The sequence below is a fragment of the Cyanistes caeruleus genome, chromosome 4 (genome assembly GCF_971803275.1).
Source record: "Cyanistes caeruleus chromosome 4, bCyaCae1.hap1.1, whole genome shotgun sequence".
NCBI classification, from domain to species: domain Eukaryota; kingdom Metazoa; phylum Chordata; class Aves; order Passeriformes; family Paridae; genus Cyanistes; species Cyanistes caeruleus.
Genome location: NC_141704.1, coordinates 59,363,331 through 59,386,229, shown reverse-complemented (window position 1 = coordinate 59,386,229; position 22,899 = coordinate 59,363,331). Strand labels below are relative to the sequence as shown.

The following is a 22,899-nucleotide window of genomic DNA, read 5'->3' as shown; positions in this document are numbered from 1 at the left end:
ATGCTGGGGAGGAGGGAAGCAGGTGACACTGGGAGCCTCAGGAGAGCCAGGGTGTCTGGCATCTGCACAGATTCCTCTGGATGCTGCAGTGTGGTGCGGGGTCAGTCAGCAAAAATCTTTCCAAAGCAGCCAGAGGTCTCTGCCTTGTGTCCTGGATGAGTGAGGGAGTGGCAGATGGAAAAAACAAAACTAGCAAAATGCATTTCACAATCCTGGCAGCAGTATTCGGCAAACAGAGGAACCACAATGATGGAGTCTCAGATTGCTCTCCCTGTGCAGCCTGGCTTTAGGAGCTTTGGCATTGTTGTGAGGCTTGACAGGGCTCCTGTTCCCTCCACTGGCTCCTATGGCCTTGCATTCGGTATCTTCAGGTGCTGCAAGCAGGAGGAGCTGTAATGAGTGCAGATACCAGAGCTTTCCAGGAAAAATTCAGGTACAAGTGCAGCTCTGTTCACTGTAGCTGCCTTGAATTAAAGTTCTGTGCCTGTAGTGGCAGACAAATTTGCTGGCAAACATTCTGCAGAAAATAAAAAAAAAAAATAAAAAAAAAAAAATAAAAAAGGCATCAATCCAGAAAGGCTCTGTGCACAAACTAAGCTTAGTATAAATGAATACACCTGTGCTCAACACCAGGCACGTGATGAATGCTCTGCTACATCCTAGCCAAAATAAATTTAAAATAAATATCGGCGTGTACTGGTGGAAGATGAATGCTGGTGTTGTAAGCAGGACCGCATGTGGCAGAAACAGGAGCCTCCCGCTCTGCGTGTCAGCTGGGGATATCCACAGGGAGGGTCACGTGTGCTCCTCTCGGGCTCACCAGCAGAGCTGGTGAAAACAGGTTTTGATTTGAATGAGTTATGACCCATTGAAAATGGCATCATGCGTAACCACAGTAAATTGTCATAATGAGATCACGAGGCTCGAGAAGTGAGCGGCGAGCAAAGAGGCCTCGTTCCACCGGCGCCCACGGCTGCCAGCCCGGAGCTGCAAAACGCAACCCAGGGACATGCTCCTGCTCCCTGGGCATCTCTGCTGCTTTAGTGACAAGGACCAGGGGTTGCACAGCCAGACAAAAACTCATTGGAAGTTTTGAGTTAGAAAGAAGAAAAAAAGCTAAAATTTATACAGCTTTGCATTTAGTCTTATCCAGAGCGACAGAGGGGACTGGGCTAACACAAAGAGTGGACAAACATGAATACTGTTAGTGCTGCCGTGCTCACACAGGCTCAGATTGGTTGTTTCTAAATGATGCTGCTGTAGGAGGGGAGGGTTTGGTGATCAGGGCAGAGCAGTGCAGAGGTGAAAGGAAATCCCACTGGAAGAATGATAAAGCTTTGGTGTATCCCAGGCTCACAGCTCTGCCGGACCAGCCCTCCTGGACCCTGCTCAGGCACGGCTGCCCATCTGTAAATGCTGCAGAATCATCACTGCCTTCTCTATTTTCATAGGAAAAATAGAGGCAAAGTCTAAGACTATGACCAGCTTGATGGACTTAAAACTTTACCAAGTACCTGGACAACGTAACTGGCAGAGCTCCTGCCTTCCAGGTATCTTGTAGAAGGACTTTTGGAAAGAGCTCCTTTCCATGCCTCCCAACACAATGCTGTTTGTGTGGGGCCATTCACAGCTCAGGGGACTGGAAGAAACACACTTCAGGTCATTCTGCTTCTCTTCACAAGTTATCAAGTGCACATGGCCCAGCCACATCCTCCTCCTGCGCCCACCAGGCACAGGGCAGAAGTGCATGCATGTAACGCCCTACCCGCTGCAGGACCTGCTCTGTTCCCCTTGTCCCAGGGCAAAGCAGGCTGCTCTCCATGTGGCTGACACTCCTCCTAGTCGTGCACCCTTCCGTCTCCTCCATCTGTTAAGCTCTGCACACAAATATCTGTGCCCCTGAGCCACGGAGACAATCTGGGCTCGTGCGGATACGCAGCACCTTCCTGACTCATATATCATCTGTTTACAGTGGTTTTGTCATGGATGAATTCATAGCCTGAGTCCATGGATAAAGAAACACCCAGTTCAGTGCTGTTCCATGCCATGCAGGTTAGCCCTTGGCTGTGGGGTTCTGCTTTCATTTATCCAAGATACACAGTCTGGACAGTACATTGAAGCCTAAGCCATTCCCAGGACGCCACATCTCCTATTGTGGGCAGCTGGATCCAGGTCCTTCTGCTCTTCCAGTACAAGTGCTTGAGACTGGTCCAGAAGGCTCTTGTCTTGTTTTCCTGGTGTTGGCTTGCTGACATTGCTGCAAGGACAGCTGAAATAGATGGAGACCAGCCAAGCTGAAGAGACAGAGGTGAAATGTGTCCCTGCATACACTTTAGAGCCAAGCACGGAGAGCACTGAGGCTTTCCTGGTGTACCAGAGGAGTCTTCCCAGTGGGGACATTTCTGCCTGCCAGAGCACAGGTGAATGTGCCAACACTGCCCACACTGCAGTACAGGTGCAGCTCTGGGGAACCCAGATTTTCCATTTGGTACCTTCTCTGTAGCTAAGAAGAAACAGGAATAAAACTGCTTGTTTTAAATACTGAATTTATTAAGCACATTTGCTGTATGTCATCCATTGAGCAGAAGTCCTGAGCTTTCATTCTCTAGGCTCAGCTTAGTAGCCCTGCCTAAACTCCTAACTAACATACCTTATTTTTCTAATACCCGTGTAGGAGAAGAATTTGGACTGGTTCCCTCGGATGAGAGCCATGTCTCTGGTTAGCAATGAAGGTGACAGTGAACAAAATGAAATCAGGAACCTGCAGGAGAGGCTGGAGTCAACCATGAGCCTTGTGAAACAGCTTTCCAGTCAGCTGGCTGAGCTCAAGGAACAGGTAAGTGCCCTGTGTGGGTAGCAAAGTGAGCACGTGTGGGTGAAGGCACTGCTTTCCATCAAGTGGCAGTCAGGACAGCGTTACAAAAGAGACTTTTGTCTCAGGAAGGTTTTATCTTTCCCTCCAGCAAGCTTTCTTGGTAGATACATTGATAAGAGTTTGGAGTGAAATTGTACTCTGTTAGCAACAGCAGAGATCAGGTAAGGAGAAAACTCTGAGGGGGAATTAGTCATGAAATGCTCCTTGTGAGTGTGCAAGGACAGAGGGGAAACTGCAGAAGGGATGAGGGGCTGCATAACCCGGCAGTGAAAGCGATGTAGTGTCAGGAATAGCTGCATACTGATAGGAGCCTGGAGGAAAAAAAGCCTTCTGTGTCCAGCCCTTGGGTTTTTCCCCCACTGAGAACATCAACAGTGCCCTTGTGAAAACAATTTGCAGAGCCTGTTGCTTTGCTTGTGTCACCCTTGTGCTGGTGCCCCTCCTGCGGCTCCCTCTGCTCTCCCGTATGGAGCACAATCTGCCAGCCTCCCTTAAAGCCTCCCTTCCAGCCCTGCTCCTGCCCACACAGCCTGCCTGGTGTGTTTGCTTCACATCCCTTCAGGATCAAAAAGCCAGCTCCTTTTTTGCTACAGGTGCTGGTCACCTCTGCTTTGCTCATTACAGTTTCAGAAGAGCATCAGTGTGTTTTCTTTATGGGAAGCACTACAGTGGCATCGACAGAGTTATCTAATTATTCCCCTTCAAATCCCTTCTTAAAACTTTTCCCTGTGAAAAAGCCAACAAAGGTGTAGGCTGGATGTGCTGAGACCATTGCTTCATTGTGCTTACCCACAACATCCTGGTGGGATTTTTTTCATCCCCCTCTGGCTGAATCTGTTCTCTCCTGGCTTAAATTTAAACTCTGTGTGGCTGGGGCCATCTTTTAGTTATGTGATTTTACAGCACCAAGTGCAAATGCTGACCCTCTGCAGGGCTACACAACACAATAGCAGCACAAATAATACTCTGTAAGACCTGCTGGGGGATGAGAATAATGTATAAATGAGAATAAAATGTCCATACTTTGCAGGAAACAGATCTCCCACTTCAAAGACATCCCTTACTTGTAATTTTCTATGCTGAAGAAAAGAATTCCACTCCCTGTTGTTTTGCTTATATGTATCTTGCTCTGTGACTGCTAAATAATAGTAAAAAGAAAAAAAAAAAAATCTCAACTCGTCTCTCTCTGCCTTTCCACCTTAGATGACAGAACAAAGGAAGAATAAGCAGAGGCTGGGCTTTCTTGGATCAAACACACCCCATGTGAATCATCACATGCCACCACCCTGATACCACGGGGAGAAGCCGTGACTAGCCTTTCATCAGTATTCCTGCTTTATTATAGAATAAAAAACTGAGATTGAGAGGAGTGAACAGTGCCTATTGTTACAAAGTTAAAAACAACCAAGTGCCAAGATGTTAAGTGGTTTAGCTCTGGGAACAATTTGTAGCTGTTTTTCGTGGTTGAGAAGGACCACAACCTAGAATGTGAGCGATACAAGGCAGCTCGTTTGTATTCCCTGCCTGGCCCGGCTGGGACAGAGCCTTGGCCACCTCCTGGGAGCCCCTTTCTCCCCGGAGCGCCGGGAGAACCGAGCTGAGCAGAAGAAGGAGAGGTGTTTATTGCGGCAAACACGACAGCCTGGCTCAGAATCAATAGGTCACCCCTGGCTCACTTGCCAAATAACAACATTAGTCATATTTGCTTGGCGTTTACTATTTTTTAATTACCGTAAATATGTCAGTCCGTAAGCGGTGATGTTGCTTCAAGTAACTTCTACTAGGAGGGAAAGGGGAGAAACCTCAAAAGACTGGGGGGAGAAAAAAAGAAAAAAGGAAAAAATAGAAAAAGAGTTGCAAAGAGAAACATTAACGCTTTTGAATTTTAGCTGTCACCATGCAATTTCTTATTTATAACATGGAGCACAATGGATCTACAGCTGTGGGAACGTTATGCACATAACACTGACAACATAACTGGAAGTGATTCCTTTCTCCTGGCTTCAGATGTTCTCGATTAATGTGGCCGTGAGGTTTCACATACTGAGGAGTTAAACTGTGTTTTATATTCAAGCTCCAGTGGAGGATTCAGGGGGAAAAATTTATACCTGTAGTTTAAAGCATGTATGGGATTTTATTTCTTAAAAAAAAATCTTAGAAATGTATTTCTGCACAGAACTGTAATGGTGTTGTTACCTTCCATAAACTCATCTTCAGCAAGAGTTGAATTGAGTAAATAAACCCCATATTCTGTCAGCTTTCCTCTGAGCTAAAGATCACGGGTTAATGTTTTTGACTGCCCTTCCTGCTTCCAGGGGTTTGCAGGGAAACCTGGTGGGGAACAGAGGGGCGATATCAGAGAAGCTCCTTTCAGCTCTCAGCTGTACAAAAGGCAGCAGCTAAGTCACCAGTGCAGATTTCTGATCTATCCTGTATTTCTTGGGATGGCTTGAAAGAAAAGTTACAGGGTTTCCACAGAGCCCTGGGACACTCCTGTCTTTTAGGAAAAAAATTGAGTGGCACAAATGGGAGTTGTCTTCTCAGTTCACTTTCATTTTCAGTGGGTTTTGGTTACCAGATTGTCTCACATTTGAAAATGTGCCTCTTGTTACATGGACTCACTTTTTAAAGCAAAATATTTTTGCAATGATTTGCCCCTGTAAAATCTTCATTTTGTTATAAAAGCTATTTTGATCAAAGGAAAAAATATTATTGGTGTAAATATTTTCCAGTTTTTTCCTGGAGAAATGCTGTTGTCCCGGTTAAGGCACTATTCAAAACAACAGACCTAGAGCAAAGGGAAGGAAGGGGTATTTAGGGGTATTTCACTCTCTTTATCCCAAATTCAAACCAGTCTTGAAGCTTCTTTTTTGTTGATTTTTTTTTTTTTGGGGGGCAGTGATGTTGCTGAGATAAAAGTAATATATTTTAGCAATATATTTATATCTTCTACCACTAAAACATTTCCCATTGCCTTCAATTGTGTCCTTCAAAACTAGTGTAGAAATCAGAGGTTTCTGTATTTTACTGGAAGAAAATCTCTTTGTTTGCCTTACTCTAGAGAGCACCCTGGTTGTAAGAGGTGATGGCCAAAGGAGTTGCCCACAAACATAAAGTCAGCAGTAAGTTGGGAGAGACTCACACCCTGTAGCTGTATTAATTCAAATTAATTCATACAGTTAATCAGATCTACTCGCAGCTTCTGTTGCAACAGCAATTTCCTCTTCCTCACACATGTGGTTCTAAAACACAAAGCACAGTTCGATTATAAGATAAGTTAAATTCTCATTATTTATTGGGGAGTGTGTGGTTGGCTAATACTGGAATTGGTTGGCACTTTTCTTGTTTACACTCAGAAAAAGCAGCTGCACTGCTGCACATCAGGGGAGGCTTCTGCTGCTGCAGCTAGAAGAACTTGAGGCTGGGTGGGATTGTGCCCTGAGCTCAGGGCTGCAGTTGGGTGCTGCTGGTGCTCCCTCTGTCTCACACCCCAGACCACATCCCCTCGGGCTCAGGAGCCCATCTCCTGCTCTTCAGAAGGGAGAGTTACAGCATCAAAGTCAGAGAACAGATGCTGGTGTGCCTTGGCCACGGTGCCTTTCTGCTGTTCATAGCTTCCCAGAGAGACCTCCGTAATCAGTAGCAGCAGGTGATGCTACTTGCACAGACTGTGATTATATTTCACTGAGAATTTTGACATCTTTGCTGTTTCTGTCAAAATTTAGGCCCTTACCCTGCTGTCATCCATGTGAACACTCTGTACACTCACACGTGGTAAGACAAACAGGAGGCTCCTTGCATAGAAAATGGTTGCAGGGCCAGACCCCAAGACTTAAAGATTGTGAAACATCCCCATGAATGAGTTTATAACAAAAAAGCATTGTTTTATACATATATTTATGTGTATATGTTTGTTTAATGCAGCTGGGGTAACCTCTTCCTAGACAAGTATCATTTACCTTACCTATTTATAGGAAATGATTGCAAAGAAATTAAAACATCTAAGAGCTTTTAATGCCTTAGAGAGATTTATAATTATAAGCTCCTTGACAGTTAAAATCTACTTAAGTAAATGTGTCCATTGCTGCTGAATGTAACTTTTAATAAAGTGTGTCCTTTTATATATGTCTGTCTCATTCCTGGTGCTAAGGTTGGGGGGAAATGTGTGTTCTGGTTTGGGAAGTGCAGGCTGGTGGTCGTGGGTGGGGGACCAGGCTGTGGGTGTCCACCCATTCCTTCAGCCCTGAATGGATGGAGGCTGAATGCAGCAAGGAAAGCAAGAATTTATTTTATTTCAGGCACAGGTTGCTCTGCCCAGGATGATGGATCCAGGAATGCCACCTTTCCCAGAGGTTGGGTGGCAGCTGGGTGTAGGATTTGCTCGAATGCCCTTTGTTTAGGCCAGGGGAGCCCTGGGTGAAGGTGAGCAGAGGCAGGGACTGTGATGGGTCGAGTGTTTTCAGGTGAGGATGAGCAGGCTCAAGTCAAACAGCCTCGGGGTTTCTGCTGCTGCCTGATCTTTTCCAACCTTTATGATTCCACAGTACTATGATGCAGGCTTTTCTGTGTGAGATTTTTTTGCACTTTTTTCCTTTTTTTTTTTGGTGGTGGGGGGATGTTTTTAGTAGCTCTTTCAGGTAGCACATTGAGAAAGAGACCAAGGGATTTCCCCACTACTCTGGGTGAAAGAATGGAGAAAGACCAATTGTGTCTTTCAACTGAGACAACTTGGGCTGACGAAATCTGTGGTCTTCTGAAAAAAGGAAGAACCCTCCCTTCAAACCTGTGTCTGGTAAACTACACCATACAAGTGCTTTTCTTCTTTGTTCCCCAGCGTTTGTTTTTTTTTTACAGATAGCCAATATTAATGAGGAAGAGAATAAGGCCTCTTCTTAGAGAGAAAAAGCCTGCTAATTTATTAGTAAGAAAAATCCTATTAAATAGAGCATGCTGTTTCTCCTGTGCACTTGTTCCACCAGCTTACTGAGGTTTTGAGTAGAATTAACTTTCTTTTCTATTCTCTGGTATGATTTTAAGGCTAAATAGAAAGGAGCTTGTTTATTACTAGGTTTGTTAGATGGTTTTGCAAAAAGGATATCCTAAGAGAAAACGGGGTTTCATGCAGCAATCTTTCAACCTAAGATTACAGCCATACTTAAAAAGCCCCCAAACCAGCATTAAGCTTCTAAGCCCAAAGGGGAGCGGTTTCGAATGCAGGATTGAGAACCTAATGCCAAGGCTTTTCTTTTTCAAAATGTTTGCCCCCAAGGCACATTTTAATTCAAGAGGTGTTTCAGGGAGCAAACCTCTCCCTCCGCATTGGCTCACGCTGTTCTGGCTGCAAATGAATTCTGCTCCTTCCTTTCCACCATCACTGCTGCTGCTGCTGTGACAAAAGCATCTGCAGGCGAGGATGTTTTCTTTGGAAAGCACGTGCTTGTTTTCTGAGGAAGGGTGCCAAGTTTATTTTTGAGGGGAGAAAGCTGAGATTTAAGGCTGCTAACCTCTCTGCTGCCCTGGGATGCCCGCAGGAGCATGACTCCTGCTTGCAAGTGCCTGTGCTGAACATCCTGAATTTGCACAAAATCATTCAAAATGCCTCAAAAGAAACTCAAGCTGTGGGGGTTTTAAATGTTCAGTGGTGTATTGCTGTCATAAGCTCACGCTTGCCCGCTCTATTTATGTGCTGCACTTTTCCAGGCCGAAGCAGGAAGCTGCAAGGCAGAAGACAAGCAGTCTTTCTAACTTTGCTATTTCAACTTGTTTCTCTTGCTGCAAACAGCCAAGAGTTAACTTTCTTTTTGTACTGGAAGTTTCCTTCTCCATGTCTCCACCTTCGTCTGCTGCCACTCAGGTAAGGTGAGACCTGGGCATGTCCTGGACCATGGGGTTCACTGATAAACCAAAGCAATAAGCTAAAAGGAGCATGATATTCTTATGACTTAATAATTCTGTTTTAACATTGTAGATCCTCAGCATCCAATATCAACATAAGCAGGAGGTTTTCCTAGCAGCCCTTCTTGTGGTAAATCATTGCAGTCTTCATCCCCTGATGGAGCAGCCATGTGGCCTTTGCCAAGGCAATGCACACCCGTGTGCGAGGCTGTGGAGTCAACACAGCCACAAACCCACTGCTTTGTGTGGGCCCTGTCACCATTCAGATTTCATCCAGATGGCAAGAGCAGCATGGGGATCCAGTTACAGCCCAAAGGCTCCAATTCCCTTTATAAGTTACTCCCTTCTGGCCCCCCAAATCTGCAACATTTGTGGGCTTTGTTCCAAATAACACTGAGCTGCCGCAAAAACTGTGGATTTTGGGCACATCCTCAGTGTTTTCTGTAATGGTCTTCAACTGGGATATGTCATTCTGAATTTCACAATCCTCTCCTAGGAGCACTTGCTCCCTTACCAAAGGTATAAGGATATTTTTCCTTGCTTCTTCTTCCCTGCCACACCAGCATTACAGGATGAAACACCCGGGACCTGCGTTAACTCAGTCCCTGCTGTAGAGACCCACAGCTGTGTTCAGCAGAGCACAGGACAACCTTGAAACAGGGTTTAAAAAAATCCATTTTCATTTGTAAGCTGGTGTTGGATGATAGAAGTTGGCTCAGAGTTTGTATTTTTTTTTTCAAGTTAACTTTTGCTGGCTTTGAGGTTGGTTCCGGCCCATTTGCTCCCACCGGGGAGCTGCAACGGCGGCTTCATCTGGCACAAAAGCTTCCACCCCAATTTGATAAAGCCAGCAGAATTTCTGGTGCTTCCAAAAACCCCTCCCAGCCCTTCATCTTTCTGTTCTAGGAGCTGAGGGTGTTTGTGCTATGTGTGACTGCGTGTGGCTTGCGCACATGCAGCCCAGTCGGAGGGTATTCGGGAACACTGGGAAGGGAACAGGGACGGGTTGGCTGCAGCCCTAAACAAGCAAAGCTGGTGTGAGCGCTGCCCTCCCATATGAAACACAAATCCTGCTGCCTGTGGCAGGGCTTTGCTGCTGAAGGAGGAGTCAGCCTCAGTTTGGGAAGGATGTTGAGACGCTTGAGCACGTCCAGAGGAGGCAACGAGGCTGGTGAGGGGCTGGGAACACAAACCCTGTGAGGAATGGCTGAGGGAGCTGGGGTTGTTTAGCCTGGAGAAAAGGAGACTCAGAGGTGACCTTATCACCTATCACACTCAGGTGAGGATCAGTCTCTTTCTCCAGGCAGCAGCTGACAGAACGAGAGGACACAGTCTGAAGCTGCGTAAAAGGAAAAATAGGTTGGATATTAGGCAAAAGTTTTTTACAGAAAAGGTGATAAAATACTGGTATACTTTGCCCAAGGAGGTGGTGGAGTCACCATCCCTGGATGTGTTTGAAAAAAGACTGGATGTGGCATTTGGTGCCATGGTCTAGTTGAGGTGTTAGGGCTGGGTTGGACTTGATCTTGAAGGTCTCTTACAGCCTAGCCATTGTGTTGAATTCTGTCAGGAGAGGAGATTTTGTTCCCTGGAGCAGTCATGACTCTTCCTATGCAGGTGTAAACATCTGTCCAGGTTCCTGGTTGTCAGCTGGGATGGGGGAAGATGATAGCAGGGTATTGTGCACCTGGCCCCAGACTGTGAGAGTTGTAAATGTGATGTGTTATAGCACAGGGAAAGAAAGGGAAGGAAGAAAGTTCAAGGGAAGATCTCAAGGGTACAATAAAATGTTGTCAGGGATGGTGATTTTACTGGTGGGATTTATAAAATTTTGCTTTTGAGTTACTGTGAAGTATCAGTGTTACCAGAAGTTGGCTGTCCATGCCTTTGTCTATCTTGAGTGTCTTTTTCAGAAGAGAGGATTCACTGGTCCACTGAAATCTCCACTGCGTAGGGTCCTCGGTCTATGAAATCAGGGTTTTTTTCGCAAGTTTGTCCACAGCACGTCACTTAGAATGAGGGCTCTCTTACACGGCTAGCAGAAACCTAAATAAATACAGAAATATAAACCGAGCTGGAAATTTACTGAGCACAAGCTGTCTTGCAAAATTGCCTGTGTTTCCTGGCTCTGGATGGGATGGAAATACCACAAAACTCGCTTCTCTCATAGTAATGTGATACTTCTGCTTCCGGGCTCAGCACAAAGCAGGAGGTGGAAGCGCGTTCAAGAGAGGAAAAAGAAAAGCAAAAGCAAATTATAATCAAGCTAGTTTTTAACATGGTAAAATCAAACTCTTAATTAGAATTCTCAAAGTGCCCCCTGTGATCATTTACTCAAACATCTTGTGTAGTGCAGGGCGTAGAGTTTTATCCATCTGCTCTTCTTGTGGCACAGAGCTGGAAAAGGGAGCTCACCTGGCCTGGGAGTCTCCCTGGGAAGAAGACATGGGGTGTATCTGCCAGCTGGTTCTCATCTGACTCCTCTCCAGCCCAAGTGCTGCATCCTGGCCAAGCAAACCTGGTTCCCCACGGGCCATGTTGGTTCCCATTTCTCCAGGAGAGGGAAATCCAGTCTAATGCAATCTTGGGATGCAAAGCTTGCTCTGCAGCACAGGCATTGTAATAATAGCCCACATGTCTCAGCACATGGCCTTGGGTGGTGGCTGGGGCATTTGGGCCACCGAGCCTGTGGAGGCAGAGCCATGTCCATCCCACTCCAGGTCATCACCTCCAAGGCAAGGAGCACAAATGTGAAGTTGTCTCATGGGCTGAATGTGGTTCTTCTGTACTCACACCAAACTGAGGCAGGTATGGTGCTGCTAGATCACCTCTTTTTTCCTGCAGAAGCCTTTTACTTTGACTTGTTTTAGCGGTGAGGGCTCCCTTTCTGATGGCCTCCCCTCAACCAGAGGATCACAGATACAGTTTCTCCAGGCAAGTGACAAGTTATGGGGTCCCTTTAATTTTCCCCATCTGGCCAAGTATTTGGAGGCAGAAGTTATGTAAGCTAAGGTGTCAGGGAAGGAAACAAAGCTGGGACAGTGTGATATTGCTGTGGCAGATAATGCCCATGGTGTGTGAGCAGCCTAAGGAGAAGGAATTTAGGGTGCTGCACAGATCCAGCCTCCAGCACAGCACCTTCCTCAGGGTGACACAGGGACATTGATCCAACTTGCCTTTGTCATTGCTCCCCCCTCAAAAGAGAGGAGTGAAGGTCTGTGTCCTCAGCACTGCCCATGCCCCGGTGTCCCCTCCCGCCTTTGCCAGAAAGTGTCCTATTAACAGCATCTTCTGAGAACTGATGGAGACCACACATGTCCTTTCAGCCAGGCCAGCAAATAACCTTCAGCTAAGTCTGCCCAGGGCTGTTTTGGATCTGGTGATCTGCATTTAGAAATAGTCTCAGTATTTTTAAACATTGCCTGAAGCCATCTGCTCCCCTCTTCATTTTATGTTTTAATTGTCATTTATAACATATTATATGAGCTATTCAAAATCCAGACAGACACTGGAGGGAAGTGAGTGAGTCCCGAGCTCCAACACACAGAAATCTCTGAGTCTTCCCTCAGATTTCAAAGGGCTTGGGGCTGGCACCCCCATCAAGGGAGTCCTAGAGGCTGCAGCTCTGTGGGATCCTGGCTCTGGGACACACCCCATGCATTCCACAATTGCTGCCAGGGCCAGGGACCTGCTCTTGGCTGGAGCCAGGCAAGCCCCTGACGTCTGCAGGGCTCCTGGTGGCCGCTCTCACAGCCCGGGCACAAGGAGGTCAACTGATTTTCTCAGGTCACCAGTGCGTGAGCAAATGATTCATCCCAGATTTTCCTGGCTCCTAAACCTTTGCTCAGACCACAAGGCTGCTTAATGACTTAGCAGGGCTCTGAGGAAGTCAGCTATAAATTGCCAACACGCTATGGCCAAATGACCGGCTGCGGTGTTTTCCACGTGCCATTTGGGAGCCCAGAGGGGCTGTCTGGGAGCTGGGAATTACTGCCAGGGTGAGGAATGCGAGTTGTTTGATGAAGCAATGGCTTCTGACAAAAAAAAAAAAATGTTTGCCTTGCCTCCTACTTTATGGCAAAATCTTTCCACCTCTGGCTTTTCTGCCTGAGCCGGTGCAGCGCCGACGGTCCAGCTGTGACCCTACAGGGAGCTGCTGCTCGGACCTCGGGCTGGTCTGTACGGCCTGAGCTCAAACCACGCCAGGTGACAAAGCTGTGGCCTGAGTCCTGCAGCCTCAGCAGGGCAGGGTGGCCAAAGGGCCCCCTGATGCCCCTCAATGCTGAGTGACACCTCCCAGGAGCACAGATGTCCCAGCTCAGGCTCAAACACAGCTGCACACCAGTGTGCCAGTGGTGACAGGATGGGCATGGATTAACCCTCTCAGCCCTGTGGGATGGCCTGAACTCCAGCTGACATCCTCAGCTTTTGGGAATGACGGCTAAATGAGCTAACCTGTGCTGGGAAACATGCTCCTGCTCTTCGGTGACAGCTTGCTCTGGTGGCACTGTGGTGCTGGTGACCATCTGAAATGCAGAAATATTTCCTTTTAGGAGACGCCTCTTGATTTCCTCTTGCTGGATGTGCTAGACTCGGACTGCAGCCAAGGACCAGTAAGAGAAGATGGGTGAGAGGGCTGCAAATGCCCCAGGCCAGGCTGCTCTGGCATCTGAGCATCCTCACACTATGGGGAGTTATTACCACATTACTCTACTTTAATAATAATCTATTACACTTCAAACATATGAAATAAAGCAGGGCACTGAACATCAAGCTGCCTGAATAAGGATTTTATGTTTTTGGAGTTTTTTTATTTTAGGAAATCCTTGGACATCAATGGGCAAACTGAGGGAGTCAGATGCTACAAAGAGAAGACAAGAGAGGAGGCCCAGCTCCAGGCCCCCTCTTAGCCCTGCAATGAGCAGTCCAGGACAGCTGGCACTAATTGGCACTTTCCTTGGCGGCAGATGAAGTGTGGAGGAGACAATGGGGCCTGGGCTGGCTCCTCGTGCCTGGAGGTGATCCTCAGTGCTGAGACCAAAGATCACTGAGAGCACAGCGAGGAGAAGCTGCAGCACTCAGGGAAGAAAAGCCTGAGTCTGGAGTGCCAGTCCACATGCACAGGATGTGTGCCCACCAGCAGGGCACACGGTGGCAAGCCCAGGGGCACACGTGAAGAGACAGCAGAGCTGCTGGCCACTGAGCACCAGTGGTGTGGCAAAGCCCATGGTCACATCGGCTGGCCACGAGCTGCTGGTGGCTCCAGTGAAACACTCAGCATCAGGCTTCCTGTGCCTCCCTGGGAGCTCACAGGAGGAGGGGAAAGGGCTTATGGAAAGCTCTGTGCAGTGGTGGCATTGCTTCAGCCAGGCTGGGAAGAAATGTAAAGCCGTGACACCTGGAGCACAAACAGGCAGCTAGAAAGGACAAGCAAGAGCAAGAAACTTCTTCATAACAGGACATCACTTGGCAAGGAGGGATAAAGGAAACATAACTTCTTTTTAAGAAATGAAATTATCATGTAACTTCTGGATTGTATTATAACTGGGATTTTTGTATGGATGAGCAGTAATTCCATCAGCACCGCACTTTTTTTCGGTGAGAAGTATATTTATTATCTATTGGCAGCTCGGAGACACCATTTCCTTTTGAACTTCGTGAACAAATTCAAATAGGGAGGGGGAGAAAAACCATCCCCACTTTTCAAAAGCTTCTCCATGGTCAAAGGGGCCCTGAGCTTAAGCTGCACTGGGGCTCTGAGCCAGCTGCAGCAGCATCCCAGCAGCGTGACATCTGAACCCCTGTGTTTAGGATTAGCACACAGGTTCTCCGAAACTAAAGATACTTTTTTAATTATTTCATGAAACGCAAGCCAAGTAAACGCAATGATGCTCTCCTTGTTTGTCCCCTGGAGTGGGAACACACAGTTTAGGCTTTGGTGCCTTCCCTTGTTCCTCAGCACAATCAGGAGAAGCAGCTGAAGACTTGGAAGCTCCAAGGACGAAGTGGAGCTCTCAGGCAGTAACCAGAGCTGAGCTGAGGGAAAACAGCTGTGAGCTGGACACCAGCAGTGTCCAGTGCTGTCCTCAGTGAGTGATGGGAGAGGTGGTCCTTCACCTCAGGAGGTCCTCAGCCCTGCCAGGGCTGGGATTTGTCCCCACTCCAGCGCTGCCTGGTGTGGTTGTGCAGTTCTGCTGCAGCTGGAGAAATGAGCCTCGTGGGGAAGAGGAGGTGGGGAGGGAGAGGAGCTCGGCAGCCCGGCAGGATAACGAGCTCACAGAATGCAAATGCACGTTTGAGCTGGAGCTCCCACACAGCCACAGCCTCCTGGCAGCGCCCAGACACACACAGACATGTGGAGTCACAGAATCATTGAATAATTCGGGGTGGGAGGCAGCTTTAAAGGTCATCCAGCCCAACCTCCCTGCAGTGAGGAGGGACATCTTCAACCAGATCAGGTTGCTCAGAGCCCTGTCCAACCTGACCTTGAACATTTCTGAAGGTGGGGCATCCACTGCCTCTCAGGGCAGCCTATTCCTATGTAAAACACCCTCACTGCGAAATAAGTTCTTCCTTATATCTAATCTAAATTGACCCTCTTCTAGTTTAAAACCATTACCCCTTGTCCTGTTGCTACAGGTCCTGCTGAAAGTCTGCCCCTATCTTTCTTATTAAACCCCCTTTAAATGCTGAAAAAGCAGCAATGAGGTCACCCCAAAACCTTCTTTTCCCCAGGCTGAACAATCCCAATTGTTCCCTCAGCCTTTCCTCCCAGCAGAGCTGCTCCATCCCTCTGATGCCCTTGGTGTCCCTGCTGTGGCCTGGCTGCAGCAGCTCCCTGTCCTTCCTGTGCTGGGCCCAGGGCTGCATGCAGCCCTGCAGGGGGGGCTCAGCAGAGCCGGGCAGAGGGGCAGAATCCCCCTTCCCTGCTGCCCTGGGGATCTGGGTGCAGCCCAGCACAGGGTGGGAGTCTGAGGGCCTGTGCACATTGCTGGCCCTCCAGCCCCAGAAGCTGATGCCCACCTTGCATTGATTTTCTCAGGGCTAGCTCCTGCTTTCACACATCTTTGCACCTCCCTTTGCAGGCTGGAGAAAGGATTTTTGGCAATTCCATGACTGGTGTGTGCCTCCAGAGTAGAGCCCAGGAGCAGCCCAGCAGCAGGATCTGGCCTGGGCTACACTCAGCTTTACGCTGAACTCTCGTTTCCACCTCTCTGGGCATCTCTGAGGATTTTCCTGTAATTTTACTGTCTATGCCATTGACTTAGACAATAGTGTAATTGAGCTTCAAACTTAATTACAGTATGGGAACAAGCTGTCACTTGATTGAAGACACTTCTTGATTATTTATTGAAATAAGTAATCTTACCTGACTCTGCAACTTTACGTGTAGTGACTAGACATTGAGATATTTTTTATGGCTCTGTTGATATCCTTTCTGTCAGGTGCAGCACTTCAATAAAACACCAAGCTCTAGCTTCCAAAATGCTCCCAGAGACTCTCCTTCCTCTAAATTTCCATCAGTGGTAGTTTAGAGAAAGAAGAGACCAGAGAGGGATTCTCTCTGATCCCTCAATTCAAGTCCTTCCTAGCTCCCACCCAGCTGATCCTGCTGCCAGGCTGCCTCTTCCACTGAGACCAGGGGATGCTGGGCAGGCAGGATTTGCTGTGGCTGCAGAGTCATGCCCTGGGCAAGAAATGTCTCAAATTAAAGGATTGATAGGATGAGGCAGGGAGTTCAACCTAGTTTACAGGGATATTTGGGCCTTCCAAACAGGCATTGTGTGCACAAGCTCATGCTGGGAAGCTGAAGTGGCTGAAGATGCTCTGGGGCTCAGGCTGTTGTTAAGGGAGCTCATTTGCCTCTCCAAGAAGTACTGAGCAGCATCATTTATTCCAGAGCTGTTTTCCTGGAATTCCTCTGTGGGACCATCTCACCTCTAAGAAGTGATTCATTCCTTCCAGCCTTTACAGTTACCCTCTGTAATGATCAATGTCTTGGGCATTTGGTTTTAGAACAATAGTTTTTAGAGAGCAGTTCTTCCCTGCTGTGACTTCACAATCTGAAATCCATCCTTTGCCAGCTGTTCCAAGCCCCCCAAAAAATGCATCTGGACCCACAGAAAGTTGAACTCCAGGTTCAAAATGAAAACCTGGTTCTCACCTGCCGGGAGGTTGCTACCTGAGACCACCTCAGACTTCAGAAACACTTGAACTTCTGCCAAAATTCATAATCAGTGCCCATTTATATTTTGCTGGAGTTGTTTCCTACCAGAAATCCTGGGTTTATGACCAGAGACATAAATTTTAAAGCTGATGCTTATTTTATAATCCCAACCTGGTGATTTTTTTTGTACCCGCTTAGTTATGGGTGAATCACACACCTTTGCTGATGCACTCACACCACTTTCCTCGCAGATGTATCAGCTGTAGGTGTGTCAGAGAGAGAAAAACCTTCTCTTGTTGGTACCTGAGCCTGAAGCACAGTATGTTTCAGTTCTCCTGCTTATGTTTCAGTGAATTCCACTCTCAAAATGGAAACGTGGGAGTCCTGGTTCCTGACTGCCAGGTTACAATGTGCAGAAAAGTTACAAGAGTGGGATGCACACCCTGAGTGGCTCAGTGACCCTCCTGTCCACCAAGGCAAGGGGGTATGTGAGCAAAGCTATATCCAGACAGGGTTCTGCCATCTCCTCTTCCTACAAACTCAAACACAACCTCAGATCCCAGCTTTCCTTCTGCTGTCCTTGTTATTCCCTTTTGGGTCTGGGTGACTGTTCAAAGAATATCCTCTCTTGTCTGTCCAAGGGGCCAAACATTTTTAAGCTTTATGTAGGCAAAGATTTCCTGTCACATTCATGAACTGAGGCAAACAGACAAGCCTTATGAAGAAGAACCAGGATGGTTTCTGTCCCATTAAGGGAATTTATGAGAAACTCGGTACAGTTTTAGAAAAGAAAAAAAAAAAAAAAGTGTTTGCTTAGATGATGGACGTCTGTTGAATATTAATCTTTTCTGGGTGTATCGCATCCTTTCTTAAAGAAAGCCTAAATTATTCAGGAGTATTTGCATGCTGAGATATGGCAAATTTACAGGCAGTACAAATCAGACTTTTGCATCTTTATATGAAAGGAAAGCAAGTCCCAAATTTGGCTTCTTAATACTTTATTGGCCATCTCCTGCTAAGTAAAATAATGAAGCTGCTGACTAAGACACAAGGTATATCATGCTGGAACAATGGCCACTTTAATCCTTATACACAGCATCGGCAAAATAACTGTGAGATGCCACAAATCCATGTGTTAGGTTACTCTTTTTATCCATTTGCTGTTTTGCAGGTTGGCAGTGACAGGAACGTAACCGGTGACAAACAGCAGGCACGCAGCAGCCTCTGCCCCAGGGAGGTGACGATCTGTGAGGGTTGGGGAGGTTAGTGGCGACCAGAGCTGTCCTGGGGGGTGTCCCCCACTTTGTCCCCCTCTGCCCAGGACAGCGATCCCTCAGGCTGCGCTGGCCGCTGTCCCCACTGCCACCGCGGCGCTCGCAGGGAAGCGCCAGCCTTATTTATGTAACAGCTGCTGTTTTTAGGTGCTGTCACTCACACGTTCACTGGAAAACATGGTACTTGAAGAGCTGCTACACTAGTACAGCATATGCCGGAGGCAAAACTATATATATATATTAAAAAAAAAAAAAAAAAATAAAAATCCTTGTGAAAAAAGAATTAGAGCAGGATTATCGCAGCGTGTCAGCCTCCCATCCGCAGCCCAGCCGGTGCAGCGCCGCACCAGGGCCACATTTTGGAAATGCTGTGCTGCCTGGGTTCCAAGGCTTTATGGATGGAATTGGTTTTATTTTATTTCTCCAGTCAGGATCACAGGAGATGCTCTTAGGTGATCCAAATTTCTGCTTTTGTTAGCAGCTCTAGGCTGGTGCCGGTGATCTCGTGTGGAGGAAGGAGCTGGGACTCAGCAGTCAGGCAAAAGCAGCCCCTGTCAGGCTGGGGCTGAGGGCACACTGCCTTCCTCTGCTGCCCTCCACCTACCTTAGGGTCACAGGTTTCTCCTCATGTCCAGCACAGGGAAAAAATTCTCTCAGGTGTACATGCAAATGCATGTGATGCGTTGAAATCCAGCACTGCCGGTCCTGAATGGAGATATCCGCAAGGATTTCCATCAAAAGTCCTGCTCATGCAGTCATAAACTGTGATGCAAAAACAGAGCTGCTGGTGGAAAATGTCCCCTCAGACCATGGCAGTGTGTGACCTCCATGGATCTGAAGTATTTCAGTGATCTTGACTTATCATCAAAGCTTATCCTTCAGATTCCCATTGCTTGTTCTCAAAAGCTGATCTCTGCCACAATTTAAGGTTGTTTTAAAGCAGCTGCATCAATTTTCCTCTGTCCCCCAGTTTGTGTATGAGTGTGTATAGGCCCCCTGTGCTTCCTGGATGACTGGAAACCTCCCTGCTGGCTCCAGGGGACTTTCTTTGGCTCTCCCAGTAAACTGTCCTCCATGTCCTAACCAGTATCTCATGTTCCCCACCATTTCTTTTCCATCACACACACATTTAATACATACCCATGAGCAGATGAGTGTGAAAGAAGGGAGAAACCTGTAAGAAATTAAGGAAATAAACTGAATACAGAAGAATAGAACAGAACAGAATATTTCACTTGGAAGGGACCTACAATGACCATCCAGCCCAACAGCCTGAGCACTTCAGGGATGACAAAAGAGTGAGGCATGTTGTAAAGGGCATTGTCCAAATGCCTCTCAAACACACCCAGGGCACTGACCACCCCTTTTGGAAGTCTGTTCTGGTGTTTCCCCACCCTCTTGGTACAGAAATGCTTCCTAATGTCTAGTCTAAACCTCTCCTGCACAGCTCTGAACCATTCCCTTGTGTCCTATCCTTGGATACCTGGGAGAAGAAATAATCAAGCCCTCTTGCAGGGGAGATGACAGATGGATGCTTGGTGGTCTCCTGTGTACCTGGGCCACATCTTCTTTCAGCTTTGCCAGCTGCAGGTCTCTGTGTACACAGATGTGGGAGGAGGAGGGAAAGGGTGCGATGGATGGTACAAAATATCAAGGATCTGCCATGCGTCCTGCTTCCCACCTGGACCAGAGGAGCCAGGAGGGAATCCACCTAATGAAACACTTCAGCTATTGCATGGAGCAAGCAAGCATCGCCTCGGCCCCACAGCTCTCCTGTGTCCTTCAGGCCCTCCTCAATGTGCCTGGCCAGGCTGGTGTAAATCAGAACCTCTCCCCCGAAAGCAGTGCAGTGACCTTGCAGCAGCTGTGAATTTGACGCGGCGTGCCGGCTTGCAGCTCACCCAGCTGTGTTTGATTTACGTCTGGAGCCACTTGGAACTTCGTCAGAGGAAGGAAGGAAAGGGCAGAAGCGGCTCAGGAGGGATGGCTTGAAAAATGCCCTCTGCTGGAAGGAGCCAAGCCCCACGGAAGGCAAACGGCTGGGACAGGAGGCAGGCACAGATTTTCTCCCTCTTCCCCTTGCCCTGATGATGCCAGGCTTCCTGCAACTACTGATTACGATGATTACAGCGTTTCTGGTGTGTGTATGTGTTTGTGCACACGTGTGCAGCGGTTTCTTGCTAAACCCCACTCGGTTGGACACTGCCAGATGGTACAAAAGCTTACCGGAATTTCATTTTCAAATAAACCACAGACTTGGATGAGCTAATGTTGTTCCACATAGAAAGCCACAAAATTCAACAAAGTGATGTTGTTTCAAGACGAGGACATGTCAAGTGAGGGAACCATCCGGTCGGCTCTGAAAGAGCTACACACTCCCCCTCCTGATTTTGGAGGCTGTTTATGTACAGATGCCGGGCATGTGGCACTGCAGCTCGGATTAAACCTCTCCCCACAGCTGATGCCTGTGGAGCAGAGCCTTGGCAGAAGTGCTGCAGCAACCACATCTGCTCATAAGCCTTCCTGTTTTGTTTTAACCGCTCCTGGAAGGCTGCTGGCCCCCGAGGATCTCTTTCCCCACAAGGACAGGTACACCAGGATTGCTGAGGGACTTGGCTCCACGCAGATAACTTCACTGTCGCCAGGTGACCTCCTGTGACACTCAGCTCCTCCGACCCAGAGGCTTGGGGGTGTCCTGGGAACCAACCTGGGGCCAGTTGTCCATTTGATGTACAGCCCTGTGCTGTCTCAGCTTTGCCAGCAGCAGTGGCTCAGCAGTGGGGTGAGGACGAGCGGCTCGGACACCAAGGGATACCCCAGCAAAAGGACTTCAGCGCTGCAGTGGTTCCTACAGCCAAAAGCACATCTCCAGAGGTCTTCTCTCCCTCCTGTACCTCCAGGGTGAGGGTCACAAATCTGGCAGCAACAGAGGCTGAGCAGGGCAAGGATTCAAGTCAGCCACAGGAAGAGAGCACCGCTCAAAGACCCACCTCACCCTGCACCACTGCCCCAAGCTGTCTGGCAGAACCCAGGTACGTAGTTTCTGTGCATTTAGTCCCAGACAGTCTAATGCTGGCATGAATAGTGCTGTGATTTAATAAAAAATTGGCAAAAGCCTTCCCTCCCCAGCGAGAGCCACCTCCAGCCTGTGGCCAGCGAATTAAGTCTTGGCCTGGCTTGAGGATGTGTGGCTGGGGAAAGTGAGCCTGCTGCTGGGGGCCAGCAGCCACAGCACAGCCTCCCACGGGATCCTGGCACAGGGCAAACCTGCAAAAAGGCTTCAGTGTTGTGACAGTGAGTGTTTGCAGCTCCCAAGCTGGAGGACCCAAAAGCACAGTGCTAAAGAGAAGCCAGGTCTCCAGCTCAGGAGAGGCAAATGGAGTCACCACCACTGCCCTGAAGAGACTCACCTGTGGTGGTGGCATTTTTCCATGTCCCAGCACTTCAAGAAGCACCCACAGCCATATTTGCCACAGTTAAGATTTAGTTTCCATTTAAAAATGCATTTACAATTGATGTCCTGCCGTGGAGACTTGAGCAAGCACTGGCTCAGCCTGAGGGATGCAGCACCTCTCTGCCTTGGGCTGAGGATCTCTCTCTGGCTGCTTTTCACGCCTGTTTTCAGCTGTTGCCATGCTGCCTATTTAGTTCAGTCTGTTGTTTCCAGGGATGTGGCCTTCCTGCTCCTGAGGAAGCATCCAAACCTCAGCAGAGAAAGCAAAGACATACAGTAAAGGCATTTTTTCCTTCTTAAACTCTCAAGCCTGCAGGATGGATTTTTGTTTCAATTGCTTCTTTATAAATAACTTTCTATTTCACACTCACCTGTTCATTTTCTGTCCTAGTTAGAATCAATATCACTGATAATTGTCTGTCAGAGCATTTATACATCACTGGAAGGCGACTAACGAGAGAAAGACTTTATCTATATTTTTTCAGACCACTTTCAGTAAATTAACCATCAAGAGATGGCAGATTGATGTAGACTAGGTCCTAATTTTTACCCACAAATAAATGCATTCTCAGAAGGAGAAGCAATCAGAGCCTTCCTGGTAGCTCTGACAGCCCCAGCAGGAGGGTCATCCTGTAGAGATGTGACCTCTCTTCCTGAACCATCCTGCCTGATGGATATCTGTCTTGCATCCCTGGCTGCCCTCAGACCCCTGCTTTGTGCCTCCCCCACCAGCCCTGCTCTCAGTAACTTGCCTCCCTAAGGATGTTCTTCTTTCCTCCTCATCCTTCACCCAGCATGAGTACTTTCATGGCTGAGCTTCTTATGTGACCCCTAATCTATGTTTGGAAAGTTTTCTTAATCAGTCAAAGTGACTTTGGCTGAATCTGCTGCTAAAAGGATGAATAAATACATTGGGTCAAAATGTGTATTTTACTGGTGAGCTGTCCTGTATCTCCTTTTATTTCTTCCACCTTCCTGTTGCACTGGTGCAAAACAGCCTTGTGAGCTTCTTCATAGCTAGCAGTGGCCAATTTATTCCTCGTTTGTAGGACACCAAGTGCTCTGGACTGTCCAGTGTGGCACATTGTTTTTTTATAGCATGTGAGCTGCAGACACATCAAACATTAACACACACAAACCCCTGGATAAATCCTTTTGCTGAAGCTTCTCCAAGCAGCTCCATGGGGTTGCCCAAGGGAGAGAATGAGCCAAGGTGCCCAGCTTGCTTTGGAGG

At 47.7% G+C, this 22,899-nt stretch overlaps 1 protein-coding gene and 1 long non-coding RNA gene across 14 annotated transcripts in view; one reads left to right on the top strand and one right to left on the bottom strand.

Moving 5' to 3' along the window:
* Window positions 1–6,998, top strand: part of ITPR2 (inositol 1,4,5-trisphosphate receptor type 2) — a 259,828-nt gene extending 252,830 nt beyond the window's left edge. For all 13 annotated transcript variants that reach the window (XM_086885021.1, XM_086885019.1, XM_086885012.1 and 10 more), the window contains 2 exons: window positions 2,675–2,836; window positions 4,079–6,998. In XM_086885021.1, coding sequence (XP_086741147.1) covers window positions 2,675–2,836; window positions 4,079–4,165 — 249 coding nt within the window. In that variant the 3' untranslated portion in view covers window positions 4,166–6,998. The remainder of the gene's footprint in view (window positions 1–2,674; window positions 2,837–4,078) is intronic.
* Window positions 6,999–17,921: 10,923 nt separating this feature from the next.
* On the bottom strand, window positions 17,922–22,329 carry LOC111930068 (uncharacterized). The gene is made up of 4 exons (XR_002865022.2): window positions 19,695–22,329; window positions 19,352–19,385; window positions 18,816–18,916; window positions 17,922–18,182 (listed from the first exon to the last, which is right to left on the bottom strand). It is a non-coding gene; the product is annotated as an uncharacterized LOC111930068 (long non-coding RNA).
* Window positions 22,330–22,899: the final 570 nt, after the last annotated feature.